The sequence below is a fragment of the Hippopotamus amphibius genome, chromosome 3 (genome assembly GCF_030028045.1).
Source record: "Hippopotamus amphibius kiboko isolate mHipAmp2 chromosome 3, mHipAmp2.hap2, whole genome shotgun sequence".
Taxonomy (NCBI): Eukaryota; Metazoa; Chordata; class Mammalia; order Artiodactyla; family Hippopotamidae; genus Hippopotamus; species Hippopotamus amphibius.
This window is the reverse complement of record NC_080188.1, coordinates 138,935,044-138,957,453: the sequence shown is the minus strand read 5'-3', so window position 1 is coordinate 138,957,453 and position 22,410 is coordinate 138,935,044. Positions and strand designations below refer to the sequence as shown.

At 36.6% G+C, this 22,410-nt stretch overlaps 1 protein-coding gene across 2 annotated transcripts; it reads left to right on the top strand.

Moving 5' to 3' along the window:
* MPC2 (mitochondrial pyruvate carrier 2) lies at positions 1-21,772 on the top strand. Of its 2 annotated transcripts, none has more exons than XM_057726457.1 (6): positions 1-170; positions 672-840; positions 12,467-12,507; positions 18,310-18,394; positions 18,936-19,047; positions 21,466-21,772. In XM_057726457.1, the coding sequence occupies exons 1-6, from the start codon at positions 108-110 to the stop codon at positions 21,500-21,502; spliced, it is 507 nt and encodes a 168-aa protein (XP_057582440.1). In that variant the 5' UTR covers positions 1-107; the 3' UTR covers positions 21,503-21,772. The 2 variants fall into 2 exon arrangements, with proteins under 2 accessions (XP_057582440.1, XP_057582441.1); XM_057726458.1 differs by lacking the exon at positions 1-170 and adding an exon at positions 199-334.
* The last annotated feature ends 638 nt before the right edge of the window (positions 21,773-22,410 follow it).

Sequence of the window (22,410 nt, the reverse complement as noted above, 5' to 3'; positions counted from 1 at the left end):
GATGATCACCACCCTGGGGACTGAGGCCCGTGCGTGCCACGGCTGCCCTTACCCTAGAAAAGTGGGTTCAGACCGCTCTAGTCAAACCCGTAATACTCTATGGATAAATGAAGAATAGAGAAGAAACTGAAATCGGAAGTCTGGCGCTCACGAGTCTCATTCCAAAGGAGGCAAGAAAGCTGCGCGGCGTCATCTTTTGTCGGGGCACAGGAGGCCCGAAAAGCCCATTTTTATTTCGGGGCCTCCTTAACCAAAGTGAAAGGGGATTAGCGCCGGTGCAGCTTCACTTTCCCTTCTCCAACATGGCCTCCAGGGCCGGAAGCAGCAATTGGAGGTTTGGTCTGGACCCCGCCCGCGCCCCGGGGCAGGCCAATCACTGCGGGCGGCTCTGCTTGCGCAAGCGCGCTGCGGGTAGGACGCTGGGTGGACTCAGTGAGGCCGTCCTTTAGCCAGCTGTTTACATGACTCCTCCTCCGGCTCGGCGGCAGGAGGCCAGGAGGCGGGCTCGGGGCGGGCTGGCGCAGAATCTCCGCCCCCGCAAGCTTTTTTGGTCGCCGGCCACCGGGTGGTTCGTAGCGGGGCAGGCTGAGCTGCGGGAAGGGCACCCTGGGGGAGAGGAGGGCGCGAGGCGTTGAGGCAGGGGAAAGTGACGAGCTGCCCGTCATTGCCAGCCAGGGACGAGCACGCGGCCACTCTCCCACCCGGCTGCCCACGATCACTCGTCCGCAGGAATGTCAGCCGCCGGCGTCCGGGGCCTTCGGGCCACCTACCACCGGGTCCTTGATAAAGTGGAGCTCATGCTGCCTGAGAAATTGAGGCCGTTGTACAACCACCCGGCAGGTAATGAACCTAGAGTGGCTCCCACCGAGACCCTCCCTCCCTGTCCCTTCTCTCCCTTTAGAGGCCCGCTGACAACTCTGCCGTTGGAGGCATCACCCACAGCCCCAGCCCCTTTCCCTCAAGTGAATCCGTGTACTTTCCCATGCTCCCTGCTTTTCACGTTTTCTCTTCCAGCATCTCTCATAAACTATAATTTTCAAGCCTGCGCCCTTTGCGACCTTTGTTTGCACCCCTTCTTTTAGGCACCACTCAGACCCGGACCGGGCCTCTGGGTTTGATCCTTCTCCATTTCTACGGCCAGAAAAGGGTCTGGGCCACCAGGACACCTCATTCTCTCCTCTTTCCCTCCACAAGTAGTGGTGTGTGGACTCACGCGGAGAAGAGCTGTCTTACCGCACCTGAGGGTTTGGAGTAAAGGTCATAACTCCCTTCAGCTCCAGCTGACAGGCCTGCATATGCGTTAGCCGGTTTCTGAGTCAGTGTCATTACTTGCCCTATAGGTCTAGTTTGTTTAAGTCTATCCCTGTTTATGAAATTACTACTGAACAAGCTCTCCCTGGACCTTTCTGTGTGGACAGACCTGGATTTAAATTCTGCTCTGCTGCTTGCCGTAGATGTGACCTTGGGCGAAATCCTAAATCTTAGTTTCTGTAAAATGTGGTCCGTGTGAAAGTTAAAGATAACATATGTGTTTGATTCTTCATAAATGCTCAATAAATGTTAGCTCTCTCTTTAACCTGTTGCGAAACAGTGTTCTTGTGGTTGAAAAAAATTCTGTAAGAAACTGGAAGATGCCAGTTCCTCCAACTCTTTATTTAAGGTCTAGAATCCTGTTACCTCTTTTATCAGATGGTTAGTAATAGTACTTAATTTGGCTGAGAACTGAAACCAGATATATTCTGAAGTCACTTTCAAGCCTAAGACTTAGCAAAGGAGAAAATGTGTTATAAATGGAAAGACTGAAGTGCAGCCCCCCAAATGGCCCTTTTCTTCTACATAGTTAAATCTATCTCTGCAGTTTGTGTGATTAGGAAGGTTGACTGTCTCCCCACATATCTGACGAGGAAGCAGACTCTTGGGAGTCTGAGATGGTTACCAAATCTGATTTCCAGTTTGATAATGGAATGTGTCTTGGAATTATACTTTAATTGCAGTACTTTACCTGTTTTAAAATTGATCTTTAAGATGAGGTTTTTGTTGATGATGAAGTTTATTTAGTTTATTTGCCTTTTGGTTCTTCACAAGTGTTTGGAATCGTGCTGTGTTTTGTGGTAGAGATTTTTCAGGAGGAAGAGTTGGGCAATGCTTCTGTAATAATCTGGGCTTTATACTCAACTGAATTCTGTCAACCATGAATTCAGGGTTGGTCAACCCTGACCCTCTTAAACTTTGTGTTTGGGCTGTAGGATAAAGACAGGATAGAGGAGGAGCAATTTTAAACTACTTTAAAACAGAATTGGAGGGTAAATTTATAGTGATCTTTTCTATAGTGAAATTTTCACTAAAAATGTATAATGATCTTCTCCAAGGCCTTGGCTTTAACCACCTGTAATCATTGTTTATAACACTTTATTCAGCTTTTAGAATCAAAAGGAATTATCTTTCATTTGAGACTGGTTTGTAGATTGTGCATTTTATCTGGATACTCTTGGACCAATTCAGTTATTGTAACCCTTTTTTCAATGGAAGGAGCATAGGCTTGGAAGCCAGACAGACCTGGATTTGAATCTTGTCTGTGTGACCTTGACCTTAAATCTCACAACCTTTAGTTCTAATCTATAAAATGGGGATAATAATTTTCACTATTTAAGGACTGTTGTGAAAGTTAAGTGATGTGTTGTCTGTAAGACATGTAGCAGTGTTTGCACATAGACGCTAATAAGTGTCAGTATTAGTTCCGTCATATTAAGCTTTTCACCAATATGCAGAGTAAGAATACCTATCGCTGCAAAATTATTTGTGATTACAAAGTTGTAGGCACACCAATGTAGAAATGAAGAAACATGAAAAATATAACTGTTGATTGATTCATAGGTATTGAATAAAATCTGAGGAAACTCTGGTTATTGTTCCAAGAGTTATAAGACTGAATATTCAAGGTTTGTGTTTACTATTTTCAGTAACATACTAGTAGTATGTTATTGAACCATTATATTGAACATTAGACTAGATTCACATACTGGAGGTTTTTACAATAATATCCAAGACTAGATTCTAAATTTTTGAGATTTAATTGTGTCATTGGTTACTGGACCATGTCTTTATATAGTTATATATATTAGAGTTAGAATATTGCATTTAATATGTAGTTAGACCTTTGGCCTTCATCATCCATTTATCTACATATTGTCTCTGGCACGTAGTGATCTACTCCTGTATAGTAAGAATAGCGTTCTAACCAAATGTGTGTCCTAGCAAGTTCAGTTCTCATAAGATAGGTCACTCCCCTCACCATCTCCTAACTGTAAAAGTATATGACTCCACACTAACCAGCTGCATAGCTGTCCTCTAGATATTTGTCAGAGAAATAACCTTGAAGTCATGCTGCCCACTGTTTACTTAAAAGCTTAGTTGGAAAAAAAAATTATTAGTGGAGTGTCATTCCTTTGTATTCACGAGCTCCAGAATGAGGTGAATGATCCCAAAGGGTGCACAGAATGAAACATTGGCGTGTAGGAAGAAAACAATAGAACTTCTATTAATACTTACTATTCCTTTATCTTTTCAAAGTTTCCATTTTGTGTATATTTTATAATATAAGAATGTAATAGTACACACATATATATGTATGTGTAAATAGTCTGTTTCTTATGATGGTTTGACTTAAGATTTTCCAACTCTACGGGATGGTTCAAAAGCAATACAAGTTCAGTAGAAATCGTACTTTGGATCTTGAGTTTTGATGTTTTCCTGGGCTAGTGATATGTGGTACGATGCTCTTGTGATGCTGGATGGTAGCAGCAAGCCACAGCTCCCAGTCAGCCATGTGCTAAACAGCCAATATGTCCATGCTGCACCTGTATAGCCATTCTGTTTTTCACTTTCAGTACAGTATTTAAAAAATTACATGAGATATTCAGCAATTTATTGTAAAATAGGCTTTGTGTTAGATGATTTTGCCCAACTGTAAGCTAATGTAATGTGTAATGTAAGTGTCCTGAGCATGATAAAAGTAGGATAGGTAAGGTATGATATTTCATTAAGTGTATTAAATAAATTTTCAATTTACAATATTTTCAACCTTCAGTGGATTTATTGGGATGTAATCTCATCATAAATCGAGGAAAATCTGTACACAAGTGAATTCCATGAAGTCAGCATAGATACATATGGACTGTATATAGGGGGTACATGCTCAAAATTTTTTTTTTTTAATTGATGGGGCAGTGTGTTCAGAAGAAGTTAGGAGACTCAGCTGTAAAGAATCTAAAGAGTCTCTTAAGAGTTATATCTCAGGAATTCCCTGAAGGTCCAGTGGTTAGGACTCCACACATTCACTGCCATGGCCTGGGTTCAGTCCCAGCTTGGGAAACTAAGATCCCACAAGCCTTGCAGCACAGCCAAAAAATAAAGAGAGAGAGAGAGTTATATCTCAATAAAATTGGGGAAAAAATAAAATTAAGTATGAAATAAATGATAAAAATCAATAAAAACTATCCTTCAATTAAGTCAGCCCAGAAAATAGCTGTCTGAGCCATGTAAGTTTTGCTTACCATAGCTTTGCTTATATTGAATTACATTTTGCCTTAAGTGGAAGAACTTTTGAAAAAATACTTCTATGAAACGCATTGTAGTGTTTAGTTTGCTGTGGCTGAGAATATTCCCTACATTCTCTCTGTGAAGACTCATGGGAAAAGTTACTTTAAGTTCTTCATAACAGGAATATTTGCATTTTTCCTAGGCTAGAGAATTGGTTTTTATTTTTTATCTTATAGACCTAGAGAATATTTTTTTAAATAAAAATATACTAAATGAACCATTGTTAGCAGTGTTCATAGGGAATATCTTTATCAAAAAAATTCAAAATTAAATGCTAAGGGAATTGATATTATACTAGATAGCTAAATATAACTTAGTTCAGGGTATATATTGTTTTATTATATGTAAATGAAACCAAATGTGGATCAAATAACCAGCATAGAAACCCACACAGTTATATATTAACATGGTTCTTTATTGTCTCTGTTAGAACAATTTATTTTCTTGCTATAGAGATTAACTGAAGAATTTTAATGCCAGTCTAGGATAGACATCTAGATATCTATGTCATATTATATCTGTGTTATGTACTGTATATAATACATCTCTCTACATTCTTACACATGTTTAATAAATATTATGTTTAAATATACACACTAAGTATATAAATATACATATATTGTTTTTTACAGTAATAACCTCCGTTACCTTAAAATTAAGGAATGAGAACCAAAATGGAAAGGTGGGATTTCAGATACAATTGTAAGATAGTGATGAAAAATAGAATATCTTTAAACTAGTTAGCTCCAAAAAAGTTGAATTATTTAATATTTATTGAGGGCCTACTGTATATGAATACTGTTTTGGCAATTGAGATATTTTAGTGAGTAAAATAAAAATCCCTGGCCACAGAGATTTTGTATTCTCAGAAGAGATCATAAAAGTAGTACAATCCTTGCTATAGTTGTTAGTTTGACACTTAACATTTTTCCCCAGTAACCTGATTTTAAACTAATTTTAAGAAGTTAAGACTGTTTATGCCTCATCTAATTTGATTCATTAGATGTACTAAAGGAGAATCAAGCCCTAAGAGAAGCTGTAAATAGCTTGTTATATACACAGTACTGTATATAAAATAGATGACCAACTAGGACCTATTGTATGGCACAGAACTATACTCAGTATTTTGTAATAACCTATAAGGGAAAAGAATCTGAAAAAGAATATACACATACACACACACACACGTAACTGAATAATTTTGCTGTACACCTGAAACTAATACAACATTGCAAATCAACTATATTTCAATTAAAAAAAGTCATTTCCAAGTCATAATAATATTAAATGTGGCTATAAGAAAGTGTGAAATAAGTAGAAAGAGGACTAGAATCAAAGACACCTGTATTCTGGTCCTTGCTCTATATGGAATTATCTGAATATGAAGCAAATTATTTAACTTTTAAGTGCCTTTTTTTTTCATCTATAAAAATAGGAGAGTTTGGATTTTCTTTAAGGTCCTTTCTAGATGTTAGTAGTCGACAATTTGGTATGTTTTACTAGGACATTTCTTAGTTTCAGAGGCTTCAAGAAACTCAGATTTCATAGGGGAAGGCTATATAATTATTGTTAGAATAGGTTTTGGGGATCTAAGTTTTTATCCTTGTTGTGCTATGTATTTTTTTTAAGGCTTTTTTTTTTTTTAATAAATTTATGTGTTTATTTTATTGGCTGTGTGGGTCTTTTTTTTTTTTTTTTTTTTTTTTGCTGTGCACAGGCTTTCTTTTTAGTTGCAGTGAGTGGGGGCTACTCTTCGTTGTGGTACACGGCCTCCTCATTGCCATGGCTTCTCTTGTTGCAGACCACGGGCTCTAGGCGCGTGGGCTTCAGTAGTTGCAGCACACAGGCTCAGTAGTTGTGGCTCACAGCCTCTAAAGCGCAGACTCAATAGTTGTGGCGCACGGGTTTAGTTGCTCCGCGGCATGTGGGATCTTCCTGGAGCAAGGCTCAAACCTATGTCCCCTGCATTGGCAGGCGGATTCTTAACCACTTCTCCACCTAGTAAGCCCTCATGTTGGTTTAATGACTTCATTTTTTTAATGCTCTCCAGTGAGAATAGCTGTGTCATTGAAGAACATAAACCTATTCTTCCCAGGTCTAGAAAGACAATGTGACATTGTATTCTCATTGTTTGAGTGATAGCTGTTTCCAAATATTTTTTTGCCAAAACTTTATGTTTTAGGTAAATAACAAGGACCTACTGTATAGCATAGGGAACTATATTCAATATCTTGTAATAACCTATAATGGAAGAGAATCTGAAAAAAGAATACATGTATTTATATATGTATAACTGAATCACTTTGCTGTACACTTGAAACTAACACAATATTGTCAATCAACTATACTTCAATAAAAAATGTTTTAAAAACTTTGTTTTAAATGTCAAAATCAGTTGAGATGTTTCCTCATTGCCATTTCCATTGTTGGTTGATTGCTGTTTTCAGGAAGATAGCCTCTGTACCTGAATTCATACACATCTACATTTATTTGACTTCTTTCTTTATAAGGTAGGAAATGATTAGCTAAGATAAAATGGAAGGGTGAACTAAAATAAGTTTTCTTTAAAATTTCTGTTAACCTGTTATATGATCGTAGGTATTGCTAGCAATTTTTTCCTTTTTTTTAACAATGAAGAAAACACTGCTTGTTTGCACTTCTAGATCTCCAACTCTAATTATTTGTGTCAGTTGTCAGCATCCTCTGATATTTCAGAATAATTAGAAATTTAGAATGTCTTATTAATACAATTTGCCACGTGATGTTTTTAAATTCAGTGCTTAGCAGTTAAACTAATTTAGGCTTTCTTTTATAGTTTAAAATTATTCACTAAATAAAATGCTTAAACTTCTCTTGGCCCTCATTCTAGCAACCATAATTTCATGTTTGAAGTTTTTGTTTGGTTTGGTTGTGTGGGAGAAGGGCAGTTAATATTTTAAAACTATTACCTAGCTCAGGGCAGTTGAGTAAATTAGTTAGCAGGCAGACATACTGAAAAGCTTTGACTGTTCATTAACCCTGCAGGGTCAACCATTTCAGCTTGTAAAGAAACCAGAACCTTAGAGGCATTGCTCAGGAAACAGTTTTTGGGATGGCAGAAGAGGAAGCATCAGTTTTGAAATAGGAAGAGAGGAGTCTGTTGGGGAATCCAAAGCCAAAGACTAAACAGTGTGTTGGCTTACCCTTGAGTGATGAAGCCAAGCTTCGTGCAGGGATAAAAAATAAACTTGGTAATTGATACTGCATATGACCCCAAGACTTTGTATATGACAAAGAAAAATAAGCCAGGTGTGATGATAGGAATCTCAGAAGCTCAAAGCTTAATAAAATAACCGGAGTGTTTGAAAAGATTGACTTATAGGATTAGTGCATTATGGCATCAGACTCACGGGAAGAATTTTCAGGAGCCAAAAAGGCGAGTACCGTGGTCTAAGAGTAGAGTAACTAATGAAGGAAAGTCTAGTACAGCCCTGATGTAAAGGGAACCTGATGTCCCTGAAATTCTTGCTTTGAAGATGAAGCAGTGTGAAGGCAAATCTGGGTCAAACCTGAAGTTTGAATACCTTTGATTGGCATCTCTCCTGGATATGGCTAATCCAATTCAATTCTGTTCAAAAATATTATTTGTCAGGGAAAACTAAGAAACAGGCTTTGACTTCAAGACTTTTGTCTAATTAAAGTGACAGATGCATAAGTAGATCAGTTTGTTAACTGCAGAAAACAATAGAAGAATAGACAGGCTGCTTTGGGAGTTCAGAGAAGGAACATTTAATCTAACCTGGAGATGTTAAAGAAGGCTTCCTTGAAGAAAAATGACACCTACAATGAGTTTTTGAAGGATATTGGGAGTTAGCTAGATGAAGATAAGGCCAAATATTGGGAGGAAACGGTATAAAGTAAGGTTTAGAGCCATAAAACAGCATAAAACTAGTTCTGTGTTTGCCTAGCTTGTCAGTCCATCTCCATCTAGGCCATGGTTTCTTAACCTTGCACTATAGACGTTTTGGGAGCCGGATGATTGTTGTGGAGGGGTTGTCCTTTGCATTGTAAATGTCCCCGGGTGGGGGGGAGGGCAAAATCACCTCTGGTTGAGAACCTGTGACCTGGGCTAAAATTTAATTGTTAGGATTAGAAATTTATATTCTGAAACTCAATGCCTTCATATTTTTTATCCTTTAGTTCCTTATTAAACATTTCTTTTGAAATTCCACCCTAATCTTACCAAAGATTTCCATATCTTGTTCAGATATTGAGAGGAGGGAATCATTATGTGGCTAGAGTTCTAAAGGCGTAAAGGTGGCGGTGATCAGAACTGTACAGAATTTAAGGAACTGGATAGAAGATTAAGTATAGTAACTCAGAAGCTGAATTTAGATAGATTTTTCACTCAGTTATAAGAACATCAAAATTTAGAACTCCCCGATAGTTTTAACTCTCCCAGCAGCCGTTTCAGCACTGTCTTTAGATTTGCTCCACAACTTAAAATACAGAAACTTGACGATACATAGTAAAATATAAAAATGACTAGCTGTCACATGTATGTGAGAAGATAAATAATTGTTTTGCCCCATAAAGACAGGGTCTGTGCCATGGTATTCTAGTGTTTGAAGAATTGTTAGTTTAAAGTTGGTGTACAGCTCCTTTGAAGATTGAGAAAATAAGACTTAGATTACAGAAGGATTTGGGGATTAAGTTTAGGACTTCCTGGCGGTCCAGTGGTTAAGACTGTGCTCCCAATGCAGGGGGCATGGGTTCAGTCCCTGATGGGGAAATAGAATCCTGCTTGCCGCACAGTGCAGCCAAAAAAAAGAAAGAAAGAAAAGATTAAGTTTAAATGTTCTAGGAAGTCTGTAAGCTTACTTCAAAACTCATGCATGTAAACCAGACTTAGCAATATGTATCAGGCTGATAAAAACAACAGTGATTTTAAAGAATTTTTCAGTTGTTTACATATGTATATATATACATAGATGTAGGCATTTTATATATACACACACATACGTTGTATATTATATATTAGTCTAAACTCCAGTTAATATAAACTGCTTCCAGCAATGCTAGCTAACTTTTTTAAGTTGGCATACAATATTAGTTTCAGGTGTACAAAATAGCAAGTCGACATTTATATATGCTCTTTTTATTCAACATCTATTAAGTGGTAGATACAAGTATGAATATTATTTAGACACTAGACTCAAGGAAGTCATAATTTTGATAGGAAGTAGATATACAACTAACTACAGTAGAATATTAGTAACAGTACATCTGATTTTTATATCCCATTGTATTAAAATCACGTTGAACAATGCTAATTAGTTTTAGAGAAGTAAAAAGATATCGAGGACTATGTTGAATAGTGGAATAGTCCAAAATGTATAACATTGCAATCACTTAATAATGCTACAGGCAAGCAGTAGTTTATACTATTTGATACTTTTCTAGAACTACTTAATAAGCCAAAGTTATTCAGGGAGCAGATGCCATTTTTACATTTTTCAGACTTCTCTCATTGTTAAGATTAACCAACTATTTTTGATAGTAATTGAGCCAAAATGCCCCCCAAAAAGGAGTATTATCACTGGGTTTATTTTCACTTTGGGGTGGTGGTATTACATAATTGTGAAACTAGAGCGGTTTTGATGAAAAGCACTTTAGAATTGTTTCCCTAAAATGTTTTTATACAGCTTCCAGGTATGATTTCACTTAAACAACCTGCCTAGGCTTAGGTCATTAAAAGCCAGCACTGTGTTTTATTTACCAATATATCCCCAGTGCCTAGGACACTGTAAAGCATGCAGTAATTATTTTATTATGGGTGAATGAATTAAATCAAACCCATGACAACTGGATGTTAACTTAGCTCTTTGCTTTTTCTTTTCTTTTTTCTTTTTTAGCTCCGTGCTTTTTCAATGTCACTATCTTTTATTCTTAAATAAAAGGTTTAAGTCAATTTTATCTTTTAAATGTTATTTATGTACATGTGAACAGAAACATTCCTTTATTATTAATGACAGTGGATGGTCACCTACTAGGTTGAAAATTGGATAACTGCATCTTTATCTGCTGGTGCTATTGAGAAATATTACTGGGAGTAGATGAAGAGAAATAAATGTGTTACATTTTGGTGATGATGCCATTTTATTTATGTTTTAAATTATTTATTTATTTATTTGGCTGCACTGGGTCTTAGTGTGGCATGCAAACTCTTAGTTGCAGCATGTGGGATCTAGTTCCCTGACCAGGGATAGAACTCGGGCCCCCTGCATTGGGAGCTCGGAGTGTTAGCCACTGGACCACCAGGGAAGTCCTTGATGACACCATTTTAGATGTTATTTTTGTGATCCATAAAAACAAATCATTTATTCTTACAAAGTAAAGTGGAATATTAGGGCAGAAATAATAGTAATGAAAATAATTGAATTTTTTTAATTTTGTATCTGCTTAAAAATCACTGTTGTCTTATGTGAAGTTGATTAATTGATTAATTTATTTATTGGCTGAGTTGGGTCTTTGTTGCTGCGCGTGGGCTTCTTCCAGTTGCGGTGAGCGGGGGCCACTCTCCATTGCTGCGCAGGGGTTTCTCATTGCAGTGGCCTCCCCCGCTGTGGAGCACGGGCTCTAGGCGCGCAGGCTTCAGCAGTTGCTGCACTTGGGTTCAATAGCTGTGGCTTGAGGGCTCTAGAGCACAGGCTCAGTAGCTGTGGTGCATGGGCTTAGTTGCTCTGCGACATGTGGGATGTTCCCGGACCAAGGGTCAAACCCGTGTCCCTTGCATTGGCAGGCGGACTCTCAACCACTGCGCCGCCAGGGAAGTCCGATTAATTTTTGTGTTAAGAAATAAATGTGTTTGTTGACTCAGTGTGTTGAGAGCATACACACCATATTAAGTGCTCTGATATGTATTGGATTTAGCTTCTAACTTACCGTGTACAAAATCTGTTTCTTTCCTGTCACTGTATCCCCTGGAAGATTAAAAGAGATGAATGATTTGGAAGAGTTAAAAGTGGGCAGTTATGTCATGTGGTTAAAGAGCACAAGTTTAAGAGTTAGAAGACGTAGGTTACAGACACAGTTCTGGGCTTACTGGCCACATAACTTGAGTAGGTCATGGAACTTCTCTGAGCCTTATTTGGTAAAATGAAAGATTTAGATTAGATGATCTCTGAGTTTCCTTCCAGCTCTGAAACATCATGCTTCTCAAATTCTAGGTTATCTAAGAAACCAGAGTTGTTTTCAATACCATCAATATTTATTGAACATTTTGCATGAGGCAGACGGGTACCAGAATAACTAAAACAAGGACCCTTCTATTGAGGAGCTTACAAATCTAGGCTTTCCCCTTTCTCATGTGCCTTTAAAGTTATGTTCATTAATTTTTTACTAGAATATATAGAATTTTTGCAAGAAGTTTTACTAGAATATATGTGGTGATGTGTCATTTATAATAATAAATATTAATAGAATTAGTGAATATATAAGTATCTACTGAGGTTTGTATCACAAAAATTACATAACTTGTAGTTTCCCCAACTTGAAGATTATCCTTAAGTGAAATAACACTAAGTTCCATGTTCAAGGCGAAATATTGAGAATGGTTTCCAAAACCATCTCCATTATACTTTAGCTAATTTTAATAGTTCACAAAAATATGAATAATTGACAAGGAGATCAAAACAACTTGTATGAAAGATTGGCATTGTGATTACACTCTAGGCTTTAACTTAAATACAAAGTATGCAGAAAGCATAGTAAAAATTATTTAAATGGATCGATAAACCTTGAGTTTCTGAAATGTGGTGATGGCTGTTAAAAGACATAAAAAATAGTTGGTTTATTGCTAAATTTTTCTTTTTTTCTTTCTTTTCAGGTCCCAGAACAGTATTTTTCTGGGCTCCAATTATGAAATGGGTAAGTCTTGAGTTTTTGCAAAAGCTACTGAAAAATATATTCTTCAAAGGAGCTTCTTAATTTGAAGTAACTTTTCAGAAGTATGTACTTTTCATGGTACGCCTTGAAGTAATTTCATACAAATACTCTCAGATGTATCATTTTTACTGCGTAAAGCATACTACCTACTTCAGTTTTTCTGAACTCCTTAGATAAGAGCCCTTTTGGGAACTTATTGTTATCAAAAAGCTTATAATTGTGGGCCCTAGGAACATGAAACTTCATTCTAAAATTTTGTGACTGTAAAACATTAGTTAGAACCCCCACCAAAATTAACTTTTGTTGTTAATTTAGTATGAGAACTTCAGATACTAACACCAAAATAGAGGCAATACATTCACATCAGTGTGCAGCCAATCTTTAGGATTATCTTGCAAAACTAAAACTCTGAACCCATTAAACAATAGCTCCTCATTTCCCTCTTCCCCAGCCCCTGGCAACCACCATTCTACTTTCTGTGAATTTGACTACTCTAGGTACCTTATGTAAGTGAAATCATACAGTATTTGTCTTTTTGTGCTTGGCTTATTTCACTTAGCATAATGTCCTTAAGGTTCATCTGTGTTATAGTACCTGTCAGAATTTCCTTCCTTTTTAAGTCTGAATAATATTTCATTGTATGTGTATATCACATTTTGTTTATTCAGTTATCTGCTGTTGTGGATAATTCCACTATAAACAGTGGTGTGCAATATCTGTGCCAGACCCTGCTTTCAGTTCTTTGGGGTATATACCTACAAGTGGAATTGCTGGATCACATGGTAATTCCATAATATATTTAATCTTTTGATGAACTGCTGTTCAGTATTCCAAAGCGGCTGTACTGTTTTCCATTTCCACCAGCAATTCACCAGGGGTTCCAGTTTCTCCACATCCCTCCCAACGCTTGACACTTTTGTTGTTGTTTTATAATAGACATCCTAATGGGTGTGAAGTGGTGTCTCATTGTGGTTTTGATGTGCATTTCCCTAATATGATTAGTTATGCTGAGCATCTTTTCATGTGCTTATTGACTACTTCTACATTTTCTTTGGAAAAGTATCTATTTAAATCATTTGCCCAAGTTTTATTAGAGCTGTTTTTTGTTGTTGGGTTGTAGGCTATTTTAATTCTCTTAAATGTACTGTTTTAAATTGTTAGAACAATTTACTGTTTTAAATTGTTAGAAAAATTCAGAAACTCAGTTGTAAATCTAAGTAGTTGAGAATGTTAGAACTGGAATTGCTTGTCCCTCAATTTTATGGCCTTAGGCAAGTTCAGTCTCTGCCCTTTTGACTCATCTCTAAAACAACAAGATTAGAGTAAATTAGTGGTTGTGAGCTATATTTTACAGAGAACTAGGGAGTTCTCTTTTTAGATTTATATATTGAGAAAAGAAGTTCTTTTTAAATTTATATATATTAAAAAAGATTTCAATATATCATCTGTAACAATTCTGCTCCTACTCTAAGCAATTAAAAGTAGTGTGATATAAAAATACATATATACTATAAAATGTATATTACTATTTCCTTCCTTTTTGCTCACTACCAACGCTTAAAATTATATATCTACAAAGTGGAATTAATTGGTGAAATATTGTTTCCAGCACCATTATTTAAAAAGTAAGAATGCTGAAATAGATAACTAATAAGGACCTACTGTATAGCACAGGGAACTCTGCTCAGTACCATGTAATGACCTATATTGGAAAAGAATCTAAAAAAGAGTGGACGCGCGTGTGTATAACTGATTAACTTTGCTGTACAGCAGAAACTAGCACAGCATTGTAAATCAACTATACTCCAATAAAAATTAATTTAAAAATAAAAGTAAGAATGATTTAATGTATTTACAATAAATTGGGGGGGTCCTCTGACCCCAAATTTATCACAATTTAGAAGTTTATTGATTTTTACCGATAGCTTTGGTGTTTTTTTGATCTGGTCCATCAGTGTTTTGAAACATTGACAGTATTATATACTCATAAGTGCTTTCTCAACTGTCTCCTTTAAAAACATCTATTTTAAGTTCATGTTGACATAATACATAGTCTCCTGATGACAGCATAGCAATGGAAACTTCTGTGTCTTGTTCTCTGCAGGGGAGACTTTTTTTGATATTTACTTTATACTTTCCTTTCCCAGGGCATTTGATAATAATTAATCTATGGTAACCTATACATGATACATAGCAGTTGTACTACAAGCCAGCTAAGTTCTACATTAAAAATTTTAGACTATACTGCTTTAGATATTTAACTGTTTGAATCCTTCTTAGCCACTTTAGTTGAAACCAAATAATTAATCATAAAAGTCAAAGTGGATAACTCTAAAAAGCAATACTACATACCCTTAAATAGTTTATTTTAACTTAAAAAGACTATAAATATATATTTATCAATCAGTTATTATAAGACCAAAGCTTTTTTTTGTGTATGGATCCACTGATTTTGAGTTCCACATTGACTGTCTTGAATGAATTATACCATAGTGCATCCTATATGATTTCAGTTTAGTTTTCTTTAAAGCAGAGCAGGTTTATAGACATTTTCATAAGAGTATGATAGCAGAAACCTGCTAGATTTTTATGGCTTCCCCCTTTTCTTTTTATATCTGTCTTGTTCACACCAAATTTGACAGCAGGTTTAACAACTTGCTTTTATTCAATCTTTCCAAAGCAGTCACTTTAGTTTCCATAGAAATAACAACCTTCTTTTTGTATTTCACATTTTTACCTAGCTCATTAAATTACCTAATTACATTAACAAGTAAAACTGGTATAAACAGGTTTGAGGACAAACACAGTGACTTGACAAAAATACAGCTCAACTAGTGAGAGCAAAAATGCATGAGTGCAGTACAGAATAAATAGCCCCTAGCCATGGGTATTCAGCCATGGGCATCTGTTAGTTTGTTTACAGAAGGAACGGAGATCATTGGCTAACCTGGGGAAACTACTATGTGAAGGTCAATTAAGAGAGCTTCTTTCTTTTTGTTCATAGTCTTTTTGCACAGACTGAGTTATGTTTTTTATTTTTTATTTATTTTTGGCCACTCTGCACAGTATGTGGTATCTTAGTTCACCAACCAGGCATCAAATCCGGAGCCTCTTACAGTGGAAGCACAGAGTCCTAACCGCTGGACTATTTTGTGCAGCTTATTTTTCTCTTTTCTGTTCTCCTTAGGAATAAGTCAAACTATTTCAAGATTATCTATGCAGATTTTTAATATCTATCTACTTGCTCTTCCAGCTGAAACTACTTATATATACACTAGCTCACAGTTTAACATCTTGAGAACTTTGCTATCCCTAAGCATTTTGGAATTGGAATATCCTATAATGGTAGTTCATTTTTTTAAACACTCCTCTAAAAGTGTCATATGACATTTTTTTTACTAAAGGGGAAAATACTGGAAGAAAGGAAGGAAAAAATGTTTTATACTCTCTGATGAGTATTTACTCCACCCAGTGGAGATAACCAGGTGCCAGAGAGAATCACAATTTGAAAACTAGTTTTTAATTGATGGAAACACAGAGAACTAACTTAAATCCGCTAGATGCCAAACTGTCTGTATTGGGTTATTTAATACATTACCTCGTATTGTAACCACATAGAGCTAAATCAGACTCCCTGTTAGATCTGTTTCTTTGACTTTGGCCTTTGCTTTTTGTTGCTTTTGTTATTATAATCATACATGATGGCCTGCCTCAGGTAACACTGCCCCTCTGCCTGAATGTTGAACTAAAGTGCCTCTGTTCAGCTCACAGGCAGACAATCTGCCCTGCTCACCTGTGTGAATGGCTGAACTTAACATATCCCCTCACTGGTTATTCCCGGAGATCTTTTGTAAGACTAATGGCCCTTTTGCTTTACTTCCTCACAACCTCTCCCTCTCTATTCTGCCCTTTTACTTTACTTCCTCACAGCCTCTCCCTCTCTGATTCTATAAAACAAACTGGCATCCAGCACCCTATAAGATGGTTTTTAGGAGACACTAGTCTGCCATCTTCTTGGTTTTCCGGCTTTCCAAATAAAGTCGTATCCCTTGCCTCAACACCTCATCTCCGATTCATTGACCTGTCATGAGGCGAGCAGGGCAAGCTTACAGTCATAGATCTATTACAGTGAGGTAATACACGGACCAGGTAGAATAATGGTAGAAATCAGTCCCTTTCTTCCCCTATACAACGGTAGTATTCCACCCTGCCAAAGTGGAACAAATGTGCAACAGAGAAAATGTACATTGGGACCTGGAAGAAGAATGTAAGAGTGATGATTAGGAACCATTTGGGAAGAAAATCACAGGACTGTGGGTGAAAATTAATAAGAAAAGTAGTGTTGGTCATGATTTACCTCTACTTATACTTCTGTATTTAACCGTTTGCCCCTTTTTAAGCCAGAATCATTGCTTCCTTGAACCACTGACTTTATTAAATCAAAACCATTTGGATTTGGTTTAAATTTGTATATAAGTTCACAAGTATGCATATTTTCTCTAAGAGGAAAAAACCCTATGCTGATTTATATTTTTCATGCAAGAGCCTCTTTTAGAAACTCAATAAAACCTGAAAATGAATTTCTTAAAACCATATTTTCTTTTTTTTTCTTTTTCTTTCATAAATTTATTTATTTATTTACTTGTTGGCTGCATTGGGTTTTTGTTGCTGCACACAGGCTTTCTCTAGTTGCGGCGAGCGGGGGGCTGCTATTCATTGTGGTGCGTAAACTCCTCATTGCGGTGGCTTCCCTTGTTGCGGAGCACGGTCTCTAGGCACATGGGCTTCAGTTGTTGTGGCTCACGGGCTGTAGAGCGCAGGCTCAGGAGTTGTGCACAGGCTTAGGTGCTCCACAGCATGTGCGATCTTCCTGGAGCAGGGATCAAACTTGTGTCCCCTGCATTGGCAAGTGGATTCTCAAACACTGCACCACCTAGGAAGTCCCACTTAAAACCATATTTTATAATGACATATTTAGGATTTGATTTTAAAAAGAGAAAAGGAGGAGGAGAGGTGAAGTAAATATGGCAAAAATGCAATAATTGTTGACTGGGTGATGGGTATGTAGGGGTTCTTTGTACTAGTTTCTTATTTTGCATAGGTGTGAATTTTTCATCAATAAAAATCATTCCATTATGGTATTTTAATCTGTGCAATGGAGTAGCAAAGATAATATTCTAGTGAAGACTCATTACTAAACATTCTGACTGTTGCTGATGGTAGGCTATGAGTAGGATGATTCTATAAAAAAGCTTTAAAAGCATACCATAGAAGAAATGACCATGTATACCTTTGACATTAAAGGAAAATTATCTAACCAAGAAACTAAAGTTATAACATAGTTTTTCTGATACTTTCACTTTTAAAAATCAATAACATTGAAAAAACATGAAAGGAGGAACTTATACAAATAGCTTTCAGGCATCTTCCACACCAGTGGTTCCCAACATGTATGAAGAATATATAAATTCGTATGTGAAAGAAGTATCATTTGTAGAACAAAAATACAAATATACTTATAGAGCAAGGATATACACACAATACTGATTTTCAAATATATGAAGCTGTTTTATGTGATTATCAAAATATAAATTATTTCTTAAAGCATTTCTGAACTCATTGTAACTTTTTGTCATGATACATTTTTTCTTAATGCATGGGTACTAAAATCATAGCTACAGTCTGCAAATCTCTGAAATAGTTTGTGTTTTATTTAAAATTGAGAACCATTACTACACACTCATGATGCTCTTTTTCTTCTTATGTGTTAATGTGTATTTCCAGGGGTTGGTGTGTGCTGGATTGGCTGACATGGCGAGACCTGCAGAAAAACTCAGCACAGCCCAATCTGCTGTCTTGATGGCTACAGGTAAATTAAATTAATATCTTCCATACAGGGCATTCAATAACTTTGTTTTACATCAATTTACTTAACTGTTTAATGTTTGAAATACATATATACACACACACAAGGAAATTAACGGTGTTATCTCTGGGAAGTTATTAGACTACATCCGAAGAAGGCAGAGAAGGGTTATAAACATTTGCATTTGATGTAAGAATTGAGTGTTTTGTGTAATGCCGAATTATAGCAACTTCATTAAAGTCTCAAATTTTAGCATTTCTTTGTCCTACTTTGTGTTGTCAGTCTTATTTATAATTATTTTACTCTAATATTAAATGTTCAGGTAAGATTGCAGCAGTACCTGTGCTTTTTTTTAAATACTGGTATTTTTTTTTTTTAATTGGACAGTGGTTGCTTTACAATGTCATTAGCCTCCACTGCACAGCAAAGTGAATCAGCCACACACGTACAGACACTCCCTCCCTTTTGGACCTCCCTCCCATTTAGGTTACCACAGTGCATTAAGTACCTATGCTTTTCTTAAAAAAAAGTTTTGTTTCAACAGGGTTTATTTGGTCAAGATACTCACTTGTAATTATTCCCAAAAACTGGAGTCTGTTTGCTGTTAATTTCTTTGTCGGAACAGCAGGAGCCTCTCAGCTCTTTCGTATTTGGAGGTAAGCTTACCACAGGTATAAAAAAAAAAATCTGCCTCAGAAGCCACCCAGCTGGCCTAACTTTATTTCTAAGATTCGTATATAATGCTAAGACAGGATGTGCCTGATGCAGACATTAAACATTTCTGGAAAGCCTGGGGGTTCGAGTTAAAAGTGTTAGGCAGTATGTTACCTGGGTTTTAAATCTGTGTATCATCTAGATGTACAGCCCTTTCATAGTCTCTTTTGTTAAGATAAGACAACATATATAATTTATGACATATTAGGTAATTTTCTGCATGAACTTTTTATCACTTTCAATTATATATAATAAAGTGAGACTTAAATGTATAAATGTATAGTATTGGAAATGATGTTTAAAGTGAGGCTGCTGGTTTCATTGGAAAATACATATTCCGTGAGCATTGAAAATTTTTTAAATTCAGTAACTAATATTTGTCAGTGCCTAGTTAACACTCCGCAGTGAGCTTGGATGAAGGCTCTGGCTTTATTTGAACCATAGAACCTTGCTAAGTTATAAAACAATGTTATGAATAAGAGCTTTCTTTAAAGAAATTGAATGATCTCAATAAAAAATAGAAAACATTGAGCTATATAATTTACCTTCCTTTCAGAAGGTATTCTGTTCTGCAGAGTATAGCACATTTTTTTAATAAATTTTATATCAAAATAAACTTCAGTTAGTACAGAGATTTTATTCACAGAGTACTTTTCTCATACACCATCTCATTTTTTTTTTAAGCTCTTCATTGGAGTATAATTGTTTTACACTGTTGTGCCAGTCTCTACTGTACCACCATCTCATTTTAAGCTTATATTAACTCATAATAGTAGAACTGTGAGAACACTAAGTGCCATGTTCAGAAATATTATTTCTTTTTTGTTGTTTTTTTTGCTGTTCGCGGGCTTTCTTTTCGTTGCAGTGAGTGAGAGCTACTCTTCGTTGTGGTGTGCAGGCTCCTCATTGCCGTGGCTTCTCTTGTTGCGGAGCACAGGCTCTAGGTGTGTGGGCTTCAGTAGTTGCAGCACATGGGCTCAGTAGTTGTGGCTCACGGGCTCTAAAGCGCAGGCTCAATAGTTGTGGCGCAAGGGCTTAGTTGCTCGGCAGCATGTGGGATCTTCCTGGAGCAGGGATTGAACCTGTGTCCCCTGCATTGGCAGGCAGATTCTTAACCACTGTGCCACCTAGGAAGCCCAGAAATATTATTTCTAATATCAGAAATTCAGATATAGTTTGGCAAAAGGGTTTTTGGCCTTTTGGTTACAATAGCAGATTAGATTTAGTTAGAAATATAAGTGTTGGACTCTCTGGAGGACTTAGGAAAATACTGTTGAATATTTGAAATCAGGACCTTTTGAGAAGTCTAGGAAGTATGGTAGGCTTCATGGAATAAGTTCCTTCTTGTGCTTATTCAGTTTTCCACTCTATTTTCAGCTTAGAAGAATAGTAAGGTGTTGTAAAAGGGAAAGACTCTAGCTTTGTGGTTAATTCTTCTTTGAATTAATGGGAATTGAAGAAATTGTCTTTAGTTTTAATGAACTTAAGTGTTACAGCCTCCTAACCCAGTTAGCCTGCCTGCATCACAGAATTCTATGTTTTATTTTTAGTGATTAGACAGGCCCAATCCCAATTGATTTTATTCTCAGGAAAGATGCTTTGTGAATATAAAATAAAAAGTTCTAGATGACCATGTTTTGGTAAATTTTATACATGTATTCACATGTTCATCATACTCTTGTATAGTTCTGGAATGAAAATATTCTTACATTAAAATAATATTATTTTACAGGGAACTGTATGTCAGTTAAGGTTTTTTTTTTTTTAAATAACTATTTTATTTATTTATTTATTTATTTATTTATTTATTTATTTATTTATTGGCTGTGTTGGGTCTTCGTTGCCTCGCAGGCTTTCTCTAGTTGTAGTGAGCAGGGGCTACTCTTAGTTGTGGTGCACAGGCTTCTCATTGCGGTGGCTTCTCTTGTTGCGGAGCACGGGCTCTAGGTACATGGGCTTCAGTTGTTGTGGCACTCGGGCTCAGTAGTTCTGACTTGCAGGCTCTAGAGCACAGGCTCAATAGTTGTGGCGCACGGATTTAGTTGTTCCGTGGCATGTGGTATCTTCCCAGACCAGGGATTGAACTGGTGTCCCCTATATTGGCAGGTGGATTCGTAACCACTGCACCACCAGGGAGGTCCAGTTATGACTTTTTGAAGTTGAAAGCCAGATTCAAATAAAGTCCTTGGATTAATTTCCCCATCTGCCTGTTTCTACCTACAAGCCTCTGAGAAGATTGTGTTTACAACTGTATAGCCTCTTGACTAGTGAGAAGCAAGAGATGGGATATGCTTCCCATTCCTTTCTTATCATAAATGTATCTATTGTGATTCATTATTTTTTTTCTGTTTTCTTTATAGATATAACCAAGAACTAAAAGCTAAAGCAAACAAATAAGAGTTCCTGATCACCGTAACAACCAAGATGTGGACATAACCACTGGGACCTAATTTGAATTATTATTCGGTTGTCAATGAGGTGATGGTAACTGTGTTAACGTTTGTAAGGCATAAAATCCACTTGTAATTGGGAGACAGTACTTGATTCAACAGAGAAATAAAGCAAACTTTTAATAATATTGTCTCTTTAAATATGACTGAAGGAATTTATCTGTGGATATTAGTAACATTTTTTTCTATTTGTCCATAATAAATCATATTGCTCATACATACCACTGGCCTCCTTCTGTTCTAGTCAACCAAAGTGTGTGCGTGTAAGAGTACACACATTCCAGTGAGTCAGAAGGTAGTCAGAAGGTTAAATAATCTGTTGTACAATAAAGGATGATGAAGTAGCTAAAAGTGAAAGGAAATAGAGCTAAAAAGAGTGGGAAATGGGATGTGGAATTGCCAGCAACATGACCTCACACTGTTTTAAAATATTTTAAGTTGAAAAATCTTCTGAAGAATTTTTTTTTTTTGGTATATCGTATGAAATTCTTTTACAGCTACAGAGTAAGAAAGGATTTGTTAATTTTTGAAATACGTTCAATAACTGATGTGATGTGGCAGAAAAGCGCTAGAGTCAGACAGACATGAATTTGAGTCCCAGCTCCATGACTTATAATCTCTGACTTTGGGCAAGTTAAGAAAGTGTCCAGCAGAGTGCCCAAGACATAAGTCGGCTTTCCGTGAATCTTTGTGACCTTTGTCACATTATGAGGATTCATATTTGATTTGAATTCCCAGTTGGAGTACTGAACTTTCTTCTGAAAATCCTAGTAAAACCAGCCCTGGTTAGAACTGTAGTCAGAGGAATCAGCAAAGCCGGTTATTTCTAAATTTGAAGAAGTGACAAAAAAGAAC

Excerpts from the sequence above, each read along its gene's own strand:
- MPC2 (XM_057726457.1), top strand. The coding sequence starts at position 108 with ATGAAGAATAGAGAAGAAACTGAAATCGGAAGTCTGGCGCTCACGAGT. Across the intron at positions 171-671 it reads CGAGTCTCATTCCAAAGGAG|CCAGGGACGAGCACGCGGCC; the intron begins GCAAGAAAGCTG and ends CGTCATTGCCAG. Across the intron at positions 18,395-18,935 it reads TGCTGTCTTGATGGCTACAG|GGTTTATTTGGTCAAGATAC; the intron begins GTAAATTAAATT and ends TTGTTTCAACAG.